Below are 14226 nucleotides of genomic sequence, written 5' to 3'. Positions count from 1 at the left end.
CATAGTGGCGCTACTAACGCCACTCTTACGCGACGGGCGCTAAAACCGGATGAACATCATCTTTCAGATGTAAAAGCACGCCTACCAACTTTCGTTTGTGTCGCACAGTTCCTATTTGGTGCTGCAGTCTTTTATTTCCGTCAGTGTAGTATTTAAGACAAGAAACAATAAATGCAGCTGACAGGTTAAACTATTTTACAGAATGAAAAGAAGTTCCTGTTTTCCTCCTTGACATAAATAACTGAACGGATCTTCTTTCATCATCATCACAAATGTCCACACAGGTAAGGTCAAATGGTACTCAAATGCATTGCTATATTACATTACTGACCATTAAAATTGCTACACCAAGAAGAAATGCAGATGATAAACGAGCATTCATTGGACAAATATATTATCCTACAACTGACATGTGATTAAATTTTCACGCAATTTGGGTGCATAGATCCTGAGAAATCAGTACCCAGAACCACCTGTGGCCGTAATAACTGCCTTGATACGCCTGGGCATTGAGTCAAACAGAGCTTGGATGGCGTGAACAGGTACAGCTGCCCATGCAGCTGCAACACGATACCACAGTTCATCAAAAGTAGTGACTGGCGTATTGTGACGAGCCAGTTGCTCGGCCACCATTGACCAGACGTTTTCAATTGGTCAGAGATCTGGAGAATGTGCTGGCCAGGGCAGCAGTCGAACTTTCTCTCTATCCAGAAAGGCCCGTACAGGACCTGCAACAAGCGATTGTGCATTATCGTGCTGAAATGTAGGGTTTCGCAGGGATCGAATGAAGGGTAGAGACAGGGATCGTAATACATCTGAAATGTAACGTCCACTGTTTAAAGTACCGTCAATGCGAACAAGAGGTGACCTATACGTGTAACCATTGGCACCACATAACATCACGCCGGGTGATACGCCACTATGGCGATGACGAATACAAGCATCCAATGTGCGTTCACCCCGATGTCGCCAAACAGGGAAGCGACCATCATGATGCTGTAAAGAGAACCCGGATTCATCCGAAAAAATGACGTTTTGCAATTGGTGCACCCAAGTTAATCATTGAGTACACCATCGCAGGCGCTCCTGTCTGTGATGCAGCGTCAAGGGTAACTGCAGCCACGGTATCCGAGATGATAGTCGATGCTGCTGCAAACGTCGTCGAACTGTTCGTGCAGATGGTTGTTGTCTTGCAAACGTCCTCATCTGTTGACTCAGGGATCGAGTTGAGCCGCACGATCAGTTACAGCCATGCGGGTAAGATGCCTGTCATCTCGACTGCTAGTGATACGAGGCCGTTGGGATCCAGCACGGCGTTCCGTATTACCCACCTGAACCCACTGATTCCATATTCTGCCAACAGTCATCGGATCTCGACCAACGCGAGCAGCAATGTCGCGATACGATAAACCGCAATCGCGATAGGCTACAATCCGGCCTTCATCAAAGTCGGAAACGTGATGGTACGCATTTCTCCTCCTTACACGAGTCATCACAACAACGTTTCACCAGGCAACGCCGGTCAACAGCTGTTTGTGTACGAGAAATCGGTTGGAAACCTTACTCATGTCAGCACGTTGTAGGCGTCGCCACCAGCGCCTACATTGTGTGAATGCTCTGAAAATCTAATCGTTTGGATATCACAGCATCTTCTTCCTGTTGGTTTAATTTCGCGTCATCTTCGTGGTGTAGCAACTTTAATGGCCAGTAGTGTACATTGTATTGCTATATTGCAATGGAAGGGTCAGTCAAACCGAACATACTGTAGTGATCGTTGATATGTCAGCGTAGCTTTCCTTTAAGAGGTGAGAAGAGGTGTTACGTACCTGCGGGCACGATGTGGAAGACGCAGGCGGCCGCCTGCCGGCCCACCCTGTTGGCGGCCCAGCACAGCAGGTGGCCGTAGTCGAGGTCGGTGTGCGGCGTGTACGAGATGCTGGCGGAGCCCGCCAGCTCGTCGCCGCCGCCGGAGCTGTTGAAGGCCCAGCGGAAGGCGCCGGCCGGCGGGTTGGCGTCCACCTCGCAGCGGATGTCGGCGCGCTCGCCGCGGCCCACCGCCAGCGTCCGCACGCCCCCGCCGCCCCCGGCGCCGCCGCCGCCGCCGCCCGACACTGCGCACACGGGCGCGACTGCGCACCGCCACACACTGCCGCCCGTCACGACAGCCGCCGAGCCAGAGGCAAGCATTGAGGGCGGGGAAGGGTGGGGCATGGAAGCTGCAGGATCTACTGTGATGGGAGGGTCAGCTCTAGGCACGCTACTGATCTAAGAGACTGCTTAAAGACGTAATGAGGCATACCGTGACACCACTGATCTTATGATCAGTGCGTTAATGAGCAGTGTGGTCATGCAAAATTCGCTAACGAATCAATTTGAAGATGCATGCGGCCAGCAGACGCTACTACAGCGACTTAGAGTTACTCAGCAGAGGTGTGTCGAAGTGGTTGCCTGCTACATTGGCGCTGTGGAACCAGTGAATGGATATCTCTGGACAGGGAAATTTTTCAATGCCTAACAAAGGTGCGGGGGCAGCACCGAAGATATTGCCGAACTGGGGAGTCTCAGAGGTACCGTTTGCTGTTTGATTCACGTGTGTGTCAATGTCGCAACACCTTGTGATCGAGGCACAGGTAGTTGGGAAACAGGATGGCTGCAAAATCATAAACGCACTCTTTTGCTTCAGGTCATGTTCCAATGTCAAAAATATGGTTCAAATGACTCTGAGCACTACATGAGTTAACTTCTGAGGTCATCAGTCTCTTAGAACTACTTAAACCTAACTAACGTAAGGACATCACACACATCCATGCCCGAGGCAGGATTCGAGGTGAGTGAGTGTTATTTAACGTCCCGTCGACAACGAGGTCATTACAGACGGAGCACAAGCTCGGGTTATGGAAGGATGGGGAAGGAAATCGGCCGTGCCCTTTCAAAGGAACCATCCCGGCATTGGCCTGAAGCGATTTAGGGAAATCACGGAAAACCTAAATCAGGATGGCTGGAGACGGGATTGAACCGTCGTCCTCCCGAATGCGAGTCCAGTGTGCTAACCACTGCGCCACTTCGCTCGGTGCAGGATTCGAACCAGCGACCGCAGCGATCGCGCGGTTCCAGACTGTAGTGCCTAGAACCGCTCGGCCACCCCGACCGGCTGTTCGAATTTCGTTGAATGTTTATGACAGGACCATAGACATGGGCTCCCAGGTAGCGCCGTGTTTCTTGATTTCGGCAAGGCGTTTGATACGGTTTCCCACAGTCGTTTAAAGAACAAAGTATGAACATATGGACTATCAGACCACTTTTGTGATTGGATTGAAGAGTTCTTAGATAACAGAACGCAGCATGTCATTCTCAATGGAGAGAAGTCTTCCGAACTAAGAGTGATTTCAGGTGTGCCGCAGGGGAGTGTCGTAGGACCGTTGCTACTTGCCGGCCGCGGTGGTCTAGCGGTTCTGGCGCTGCAGTCCGGAACCGCGGGACTGCTACGGTCGCAGGTTCGAATCCTGCCTCGGGCATGGGTGTGTGTGATGTCCTTAGGTTAGTTAGATTTAAGTAGTTCTAAGTTCTAGGGGACTTATGACCTAAGATGTTGAGTCCCATAGTGCTCAGAGCCGTTGCTACTTACAAGATATATAAATGACTTTGTGGATAACATCGGAAGTTCACTGAGGCTTTTTGCGGATGATGTTGTAGTATATTGAGAGGCTGTAACAGTGGAAAATGTTACTGAAATGCCGGAGGAACTGCAACGAACTGACGAATGATGCAGGGAGTGGCAATTGAATCTCAATGTAGACAAGTGTAACGTGCTGCGAATACATATAAAGAAAGATCCTTTATCATTTAGCAACAATATAGCAGGTCAGCAATTGGAAGCAGTTAATTCCATAAATTATCTGGGAGTAGGCATTGGGAGTGATTTAAAATGGAATGACCATATAAAATTAATCGTCGGTAAAGCAGATGCCAGACTGAGAATCATTGGAAGAATCCTAACGAAATGCAATACGAAAACAAAGGAAGTAGGTTACAGTAAACTTTTTCGCCCACTGCTTGAATACTGCTCACCGGTGTGCGATCTGTACCTGATAGGGTTGATAGAAGAGATAGAGAAGATCCAACGGAGAGCAGAGCGCTTCGGTACAGGATCATGTAGTAATCGTGAAACCCTTACGGAGATGATAGATAAACTCCAGTTGAAGACTCTGCAAGAGAGACGTTCAGTAGCTCGGTACGGGCTTCTGTTGAAGCCTTCACCGAGGAGTCAAGCAGTACATTGCTCCCTCCTATGTATATCTCGCGAAGAGACTATGAGGATAAAGTCAGAGAGATTAGAGCCCACACATAGGCATACCGACAATCTTTCTTTCCACGAACAATATGAGACTGGAATAGAAGGGAGAACCGATAGAGGTACTCAAAGTACCCTCCGCCACACACCGTCAGGTGGCTTGCGGAGTATGGATGTTGATGTAGATGGAGATGAAATGGTTCCATCCTGTATACCAGATCACAAATTGGGATCGCCCAACACTCCGAAGAGGTCAGATCACGTTTATTAGGGTCGCAACCCCTAATTTTCCTTAGAGAAGTGTTTAACCCTCGCAATCCCCTGGGGGAGTGAGGGAGAGGGGGATGACAACCGTAGAACTTTTGAAAATATTGTAATTTTTCGATTAAAATTAACCCAAAAATTTAAATCTTATTTGCAGATATCTCTTTCCTCAGTGAAGGTCATATTCTATGTTTTCTGTACCTTACATAGACATCGGTATCTCTTAAGAAGCTACGTTGTGAATAGAGATTTATAGGAAGTAACGAAATTTGTATTTTTAAAAAATTTTCATGTGATGATCATAAAGTACCCACACATTGGTAATAAACAATGTTAAAAATATGTTCGTGTTGCTAAGAGTGTGCAAAAGATATTTTCAGGTTATTGACCATACTTACAAAAAAATGGTTCAAATGTATCTGAGCACTATGTGACTTAACTTCTGAGGTCATCAGTCCCCTAGAACTTAGAACTACTTAAACCTAACTAACCCAAGGACATCACACACATCCATGCCCGAGGCAGGATTCGAACCATTCTTACACATAACCAACTTTTGAAAAAGTATGTTGTTAATAAAAGTCAACAACATTTAACGAAATCTGTTTCTTTTTTTTCTTGCTTTTATTAGGTTGGGTATGAAGTATCACCTATCTTGACAATTTTGCTTAGTGACCTTTGCGTTGTTACTGATAGTGTTAATCATGGGGCGTGACAGCAGTGTCGAAGGCTATCAAGCACGAATCAACGCCCCATGTGAAGGTGAGGTTTCATTGATGACCTTTACGTCACCCGTTGGGCCTTTACACGTGTATTCTGAGCGGCGGTGTTTCTGAAATGTTTTCCTCGGCCACCCTCAAGAAAACCTAATGATTTCAACGATGGACGTTGCGGTTATGACATCCATCGTAGATGTGTGAAAGTAAGGCGTGATACGTGAGTGAGGGGGGTGTGACGACCTTTTCATCGTGTGACACGTCCTCTATGGAGCTGGGCAGAGTTTTGGTGAAATTTGGTGTCAACGTGGCGTCATTAAACCAACTAACTTACACCTCACATCAGTTTCTCAGCTCTGGCCTTTTTATCGCATGTTCTGTACCTTGCGGTGTAAAGCGTTACGGAGCCTGAAGGTGACGCCACTGGGAGTCATGCTTTTACATGGCTGCAGAGGGAGACACCTTTGACCAGACTTCTGCGTCACAATGGCAAGCAATTAGGGGGTTTAGAAAAACTGACCCTTTAACTGTGTTGTGCAGTGCAGGTGTAGTTGTCGCCGTGCTCCCCCGTAAAAAAAGGGTCGGTAAGTCCGAACTTCTCCGACAGTATACAACGCAATAACCACTTTCAGCATTGAGGTCGAGCAGCAGTATCTTAATTGGACAGGCCACGAATAGCCGCTACTTTGTAAGGTTTCAGTTCGTTATAGCTCTGTGGGCAGATTCCGTTGACACACGTATTTATCGTACTAAATGGCTTAATGGTTTTCTCTAAGCTCGCTCCTAGCTTGCTCATTTTGTGGTCAGATAATACCGATAAGTAGCCTCCAACACTGTCCAATGCGTGGTACCGTTACTGAGGGCTGCCTACAGGTGCATTAGGTCTCCGGAGTTGCAGGAAACGCTACTTCCGTCCTTCATGAAACGCGCTGTACTAGAACCGTATACATCTGATGTTTGAAAGACGTTAAACAGGTAATACGGTCTTTGAACACATATAGCGTTATCTCTGAAAACACCATTTGCCACAGTGCCGTTGGCTAAAACAAAGGAAGCGTGCGAGATTAGCCGAGCGGTCTAATGCGCTGCTGTCATGGACTGTGCGGCTGGTCCCGGTGGAGGTTTGAGTCCTCCCTCGGGCATGGGTGTGTGTGTTTGTCCTTAGGATAATTTAGGTTAAGTAGTGTGCAAGCTTAGGGACTGATGACCCTAGCAGTTAAGTCCCATAAGTTCCCACACACATTTTAACATTTTTTAAAACAAAGGACACTTTAGTCCAGTGTGAGTATGTCATTAATTCACTGCAATGTAATACACAGGAAGTGAAGCCTAGTTTATACATCTATGGAAAAAGCTCATCAGTCGGAAGGTTGATACTAGATGCTCTTACACGAACATGACATTGTCACAAATGAATCTGACAGTATATGCAAGACAATAATGCTGACTATGGTTGCAGATATTGACCTAAGCTTCTGATATCCTAGCATAAAAAGTTGGAAATCTGGGAAATAGCTGGCATTCTATGCGGTGGACAGTTCAGTAAGTACTCAACACACAGAACATAAAATAAGCTATACTTATATGTCCACTTACAGTCCTGTGCCTAAGAAACTGGATGAATATTATTTTTCTTTCGATACCACTGACAGGCGGTAATCTAAATTCAGTGGTGTCTGTTTTAAAACAAGACGTTTATTTCTTTATTGTAAATAAAACCATCGTATAGTGGCGTAGATTTCCTATTTTTTTAAAAATTCCAGTCTATGATCACATGCCAGTTGCGTTTTTTTTTATATCAGGATACCTATTAAAGATGTAAAGATGGTCATATGGATGGAAATCGATGGTCTGATAACTAATTTTGTGAACATGGACCAGAAGTAAAGAAATAATTACAATGCTTCCTGAGTCAATGACCTTATTCGCGGTTATGTCGCACCTTGTGAACGATGGTAGTATAGCAATCTTTTTCGTGTCTATATTTTGCTGCAAGCATAGCAAATTGTAGCGAAAAATATGTTGACCGAATAAAACTCAGGGTTTCGAAGTTGTCATTGTGGCTGGAGATTACAAACTGAGTAGTGCTCTCAACTAATCTCATTAATCAGATATTTGCAAGACAATGTTCGCCTTCAGAGAACAATGCGTAAATCCAGTAGCTAAACATTATGAGATATTTTGTATTTCGTTCAAAGTAAAATATTGTTTCTATGCTAAGGTTCTCTCTTGTCCTTCTTCAGTTTTTGGCTTGGTAGGTCAGACATATCCTCTTTACCCAATTCAGCATCTTTTTGGCTAATACACTATTTAAAGTTTTTAATGGCATATTCCATCCCTTCTTGCTATTCTGGAAGGTCTGAAAAATATTCATTCACGAATGTCATAATCCGTACAGAATAGGTTCTATGGCTGAAAATTTCGTTCGATGTGTGAACAGTTAGCAGATACAAGATGCTTAATATGTTCAACAACATCTCAAAGCAGCTGTTACGGTTGTTTTATTGTCCTGATTGCTATTTACTGTTTTTTAGTTTGCTGGTTCACAAAGAAGCCAATAAAAAGAATGCTTTTGCATTCCATTTAATAATAACAATGCTTTTCTGGCACAACTTGTGTTCCAGGCAGTATTTTTCGTAACCACAGAGATACTCTAACTACTTTGATTTCTGTGTCGTTTTGAGGGATGAGTGGTGGAGCCATTTTTAATCCCTTGTTGAAAAATAAGGGCTAAAAATAACGGCGATTCCTTTTCAGACCTGTCTAAACATTCACCCCTCATTTTCTCGCGGCCATAATCCTACAAAAGCAGCATTCGTCCCACGCAATGTTCTCGGATCCCAATATACTCTAGTGCTACAGACTTTAAAATAATGTAAATCGTTGGGATGCCTTACCTATGAGGTTTCAGTGTGTTGCAGTTGCTGGTTGGTCCTTGTTGTCCTCTTTAGACCAGTGACCAGTCAGCCATGATTATTTATGTACTTCTATTTTACGTCTTTCAGTGTTTCTTTTCCCTTTAGAGTTATATATAGATAACTGATGGTAGAATACTATGCACGATTGTGACTTGGTTTTTAGGGAATTGGTATCTTTTAATTACCTTGAAACTCTAGTGGATTTCTTTTAAGCAACTACACCTCTTAAAACTTTTCGTATGAAAAATTTGTTGAATCGCACCAAAACACATGTAAGATCGTCAATATCACCATCATGAGTAACAGAAGCATCATCATCATCAGCAACATCATCGTCCTGTGTCCTAGCGTGATTATAGCAGCGTCTCCGATGCGGTTGTCGATATGAGTGTGACGCAAAGTCCTGTTTGCACTGTGTTCAACGAAGACGACGTGCAGGAAGAGTCAGTGACAAAATCAACACTCCACGAACTTCTTAATGTCAGATAGAATAGTGACAACTGAAAGATGACGCCTTTGGCTCGGTATTCTACCAACACGGTGCTACCCTGGGCTTCGAAGACATGCGGATTAATTCTTGAAGCCAGCTATCCATGGCGACGCTTTGCAACCTCTCTCGTTAATAGCTTGTGAGTAGGGGCAGTGCTCACATCCTGGAAACTTTTTCGTGAGGGTGGAGTACAAAGTTTGATCCAGCCAACGAAGGTACGTTTGCGAATCCCCAGTATCATATAATGTGACTTCCGAAATTGTTCCTTTTGAAAGACACGACCGTTTTGCAACCACAATCCAGTTTGTGGCCGATATATAATAGCTTCGTGGTAGAAGGCACGTTAAAATGTAATCTGTGAGGGCTAGTCGAAAAGTAAGGTCCGATTGATCACGAAATGGAAACCATAGTGAAAAGTCTGAAATGTTTCCTTTGCAACAGTTAGCTACATCTTCCAGCTACTACTTTATATAGTTATTGCTCCGACTTCGACGACTGCCGTAGCGCTGTGCCAGCTCCCCAATACTGTCGTCATACAAGGCAACCGCCTGTGCTTTTCGCCAGTCCTCTGTCCTTGTCCACAGCTCATTGTCTGTGCCAAGAAGTTGTCTTCATAGCCAGCGCTTCATGTGAGAAGAGATGAAACGTAGGGGGAGCCAATTGCGGGCTGTGTTTTGGGTGATCAGGCAGTTTCCACTGAAAACGCTGATGGAGTGTCTTCATTGTCCCTGCAGAGTGGGGCCGAGAATTGTCATGAAGAAGGACATGCATGAGAGTCACTTCATGTGGGCTGCGTCACGTCAGGTGAAGTCTGTCACCAGGCAGCCATACTTGGTTGGAGACACAAATTTTTAGGCATTCTTACGTTCTCACTGCGCCCTCAGAAATCCGACGAGCGGCGTGACGCGATCGGCGGCCATACTAGAGACACTGCTCAACACATCTGTGCAAAGCTACATCGGATTTTCCATTGTGGTTTCCGTTTTGCGCCCGATCGGTCCTTAGTTTGCGGATATCGCTCGTACATTCTCCATATCTGGTAACATCGCTTGCACGTAGTTTTCTGCTTCAGGCAAATTGCTAGTACAAAGAAAGCAGCAGTTGTATTCACTCTGTAAGAGAGTTTATGCAGTTACAATATAGTCTGTGTACTGTAGCACTTATGATCAAACAAGGCAGAAGGCACTGATAGCATCAATTCCGAATATCTTAAACATCTGTGGGAACTGACACAAAAATAATTATCTGAGTTAATATGAAACAATTATGAGAGTAGAAATCATGACATCGGACTTTCGTAAGGATATCAAGGGCACATACAAGCGACATGTATCGGACAAGCAGCCACATGTCTGATGAAACAGTGCTGCTGTTGAAGATAAAGAAAGGAAAAGAAAACTGAGGGTTCTTTGATTACAAGTTTGGCTTATTAATGGTAAATCCACAAGACGTGATTTACTGACTTTGCGCAAGATAATGTAAACAAGACTTACAATAAATTAAAAGACAGTGATATGAGTGTGGATCTACCCAAAAGCCTTAGAAAACGTGAAATGGTGGAAGATATTTGAAATTCTCAGACAAATAAGTCTATATAGAAATGGAAGTCTATATAGTCTATATAATCTATATAGAAATGGAAGAAGTGTAATATAAAAGATATACAAGAAATAAGAAGGCTCGATAAAAGTGGAAAGCCAAGAGCAAGAGAGAAGCGTTCGGATCGAACAGGACGCACAGTTTACTCTTCAGCCGCTGAGTGTCTGAGGTAGTGAGGGACATTAAAAAAAAATTAATGGAGTGGGATCAAAATTCAGGGCGAAAGGATATCAATGATAAGAATCGCTGATGACAATGATATCCTCAGCAAAAGCCAGAAAAGAGTGCTGGCAAAGATGGCATCCTTTGTTAAAAGACGTTCATTAGCATCGAATGTAGGCCATAATTCGAGGGAAAGGTCTCTGAGAAAACTTATCGAAGCACTGCAATATGTGGAAGTGAATGACGGAGTGTGGGAACAGGAAAAGAATTTAAGCGCTTTACGTATAATGTTACAAAAAGCATGGTGGAAATTCTGTCAGCTCATGCCTCTGAAAAAGGAATATGAGCCGTCGTCTAAAATAAACTGTAAACAGATCACAGCAGCCAATTTCCTACCACTCAAAGGAGACGTCTAGGCAAGTAAATTACACTGGTAGTGAAAAGGAGTTCCTCGCTACAGCTTTCTATGTCCTAAAATTCTGTACTTTTCGTTACACGGGTATGTTTGTCTTAAAATCCAGCATACCCAAGTCTCTATAAGCGGGCCTTAATTTTTAATTAAGGAGGAAGGAAGATTACGCTTTAACATCGAGTTGACGACGTGGTCGTTGGACCGATATAGTTAGGAAAGATAAGGATGGAAGACTACCACCTTTTCAGAAGAAGCATCCCAGCTGTTTCATAATTAAAACACAGAAAGCAAAAGCTAGTGAAAAGTTTGTGCAGCTGAAACTTGCTTACAGAGACGTGAAGGGATTGACAATGGGCCCTGGTCAGGGTAAATGGCATGTGGGCATCTCAAGGGATTTTTTTATTTTTCAATGGAGGCGCTGGTTAAAAGCTAATAAACTCTCTGTATCCAGTAGACAGGATACATAGGGGCGCATCTAGGTCAGGTCATGAAGCTGTTTGTCAGTCATGGAGGTCACGAGAAGACATTAATTCCAGTATTAGATTTAAGTCACAGGAAAAATGCGTAGGAGAGAATTCCCGTCCCTGCTAGTTCGAAGCTCGTGCCAAAGAGAGTGTCCAAGTTGCAAACGAAGGCTCCAGCCGGGGCGCAGCAGTCCACAAGTGAGCTCTGTCACACGCTTCCACTTGGATTCCGAGAACTGGTGTAGTGTGTCAGCAGATCATGCTCCACAGGAACAACCACTTTGCTGAAGGGGTGGATACTGCTTAGCACGTACAGGGACTAAACAATACACGGAAACACCGCGAACAATGCGTTCTTGGTCATAAAGGTAGATGGTAGTCTGCGCGGTAGTGTGTTGTATTTGATCATGCACGACACGTGTGTGCAAATAGCTCTGAGCACTATGCGACTTAACTTCTGAGGTCATTAGTCGCCTAGAACTTAGAACTAATTAAACCTGACTAACCTAAGGACATCACACACATCCATGCCAGAGGCAGGATTCGAACCTGCGACCGTAGCGGTCTCGCGGTTCCAGACTGTAGCGCCTAGAGCCGCTCGGCCACTACGGCCGGCCACATGTGTGCAGTATCTTGAGTTTGTTGCACGTGTCAGTCAGGGTCGGAACAGTGTCCTGTGCAGTTGTGGGCGCATTATGTCGAACTCAGTGCATATGAACGTGGGCAAGCTGTTGGTGCTTGTATCGTGACTGCTTCCGTAACAAAGAGAGCCGAAGTATCTGGTGTTACAAGTGGCACCATATCAAAGATTTTTACCGGACAAACATCATTCGTTAAATCACAATGTGGACGAAAGTTTGTGTTGAGTGATCGTGAAGGACGCTCATTGTAGAGGTTTACGACGAAAAATGAGGATCATAGCTGTAAAAGCCATTGCACCACTGATTATCTCACAGGTGAACCCTGTGGGCCCCAGAACAGCATGAAGGGAGTTCCAGAAGCACAGAATTGCCGGACTATCCTTAATTCCAAGACCACCTAGTGATGCGAGTGCCTGCTGCAGAAAACTGCGCAGCCAAAACCATAAAACCTTGACTAGGGTGCAATGGAAAAATGTCATTTGGTCTGATGAGTGTAGTTTCATATTGTTTCCAACATCGTGCCATATCGTGTTATTTCATGGGACCCATGGTTTCTTTGCAAGGTAGTATTACTGCCATGGATAATGTGATCCTTCTGAGTGATAAGGTCTATTTCATAGAACGATGTTTGTTCGGCAATAGTGATTCTCTGTTTCAAGACGACATGACCGCTGCCCACACAACTCGTATTGTCCACGACTGTTTTCCTGAGCACAAGGATGAATCGTCACACCTCCCCTAGCCACCAAAGACACTAGATTACAGTATTATTGGGCCTGTGTGGACTACGTTACAGAGAAGGCTAGGTGATCGCTATCCAACTACGTCATCGTTATCCGAACTTTCCATTATTTAGCGGGAAAAATGGTATAAGATATCCTTGATAACCATAGAGTACTGTGTTTATCCATCCCGGTACAATTACAAACAGTTTTGAATGCCACTACTACTGGACGGGATAGTCTGCTGCGTTTTTGGTTTTGCTGTATTTGTGACCAAGCCCTGCAGATGACAATGAATTGTACTTGGACATCGCCGGAAAATATTTGAATGAAAAAGAAGAAAAGTAAAAATTTAGAAATACGGATCAGACTCGCTCTGCACAATATATTTGTTCACTTGTATTCGTATGACGTACCTAGAAATGTCCAATGTGTCTACACCCGACGTATGAAGGTTCTCTCGATTCAGAAATGGTCGGCAGTCACCTTATGATGATGTTAGTTCAGAAAGGCCGTCCACCTACACTGGTTGCACTCAGGTAAAGTACCTGCTGAGTATTTCCCTCTATAGTCAGAAATGTTTCACAAGAGATGGAATCTCAGTTCTTTCAAACATGCATCGTGCTAGTGGCAAGGGCCATTAAAGGAAATGACGATTAAATTTATAGCTACAACGTTGACGGAAAAGTCTACTCATGACAGTCGTTTGGCAACTATCTCAACAACATTACTGCATTACAGTGATTGCAACCTAAAGTGACGCCAAAAGCTACTTCGGTTTCATTGGAATTGTGGGTTTCAAATTTCTTCGATTAGGTCAAGCAGATAATCGGATTTATTATGAGAAGCAGAAACACCCGGGAAACGAGACCACAGTCCTGGAGAAAGACTCACAATTACTTCGACATGATGATGTGCCTTCCCACTTAGGTAAACCAACGAGTCGTGGTCCTCGTCAGCACCACATTCTCCACACGTCACGCCAATAGTCTTTTTCCTGCTTCCATAATTAATACTAGCACATAAGAAACTTTGTTTTTAAGGTATCTTTAAGGTGAATATATCCTCATGCAATTTCCATCGCTGTTTGGGAACGCAAGGCCCAATAATGGGAGCAAATGGTCTCTAAGTAGCCGAACATAAACATTTCCAGTCAACGATCGGTTCAGTTGGTCCAGAGGACCAGAACATTCTATCTAAAAATACCCCACAGCACCAATGGAGCCACTGTCATACATATAGGAATTCAATATTCCGCGATGCACAATGTAGTGTACCGAGAATACCAAATTTTAGGCATTACCTCTAATCACGGGCAACACAGTAGCCTAAGGCCTACACTTTACGATTGAGAGCAGCGGAGTTTCGTCGTGTCTTCAGTGTTAACAGAGAAGCAACATTGCGTGAAATAAGCGCAGAAATCAATGTGGGCTCGTGACCATATCGGTTGGAACCTAGCAGACTGGTAAACCGTCGCCTAGTCAGATGAGTCCCGATTTCAGTTCGTTAAAGCTGATGACAGGAATCAAGTGTGACGCAGACCCCAT

The 14226-nt window shown here is 44.4% G+C and overlaps 1 protein-coding gene across 1 annotated transcript in view; it reads right to left on the bottom strand.

The window, feature by feature from the left end:
- The window catches only part of LOC126188387 (hemicentin-2-like), a 724732-nt gene that overhangs the window by 10356 nt on the left and 700150 nt on the right, over window positions 1-14226 (bottom strand). The window contains exon 10 of the mRNA XM_049929987.1: window positions 1827-2111. Coding sequence (XP_049785944.1) covers window positions 1827-2111 — 285 coding nt within the window. The remainder of the gene's footprint in view (window positions 1-1826; window positions 2112-14226) is intronic.

This window comes from Schistocerca cancellata, chromosome 5, assembly GCF_023864275.1.
Source record: "Schistocerca cancellata isolate TAMUIC-IGC-003103 chromosome 5, iqSchCanc2.1, whole genome shotgun sequence".
In the NCBI taxonomy this organism is placed as follows: domain Eukaryota; kingdom Metazoa; phylum Arthropoda; class Insecta; order Orthoptera; family Acrididae; genus Schistocerca; species Schistocerca cancellata.
This window is presented reverse-complemented; position numbering and strand designations above follow the sequence as displayed.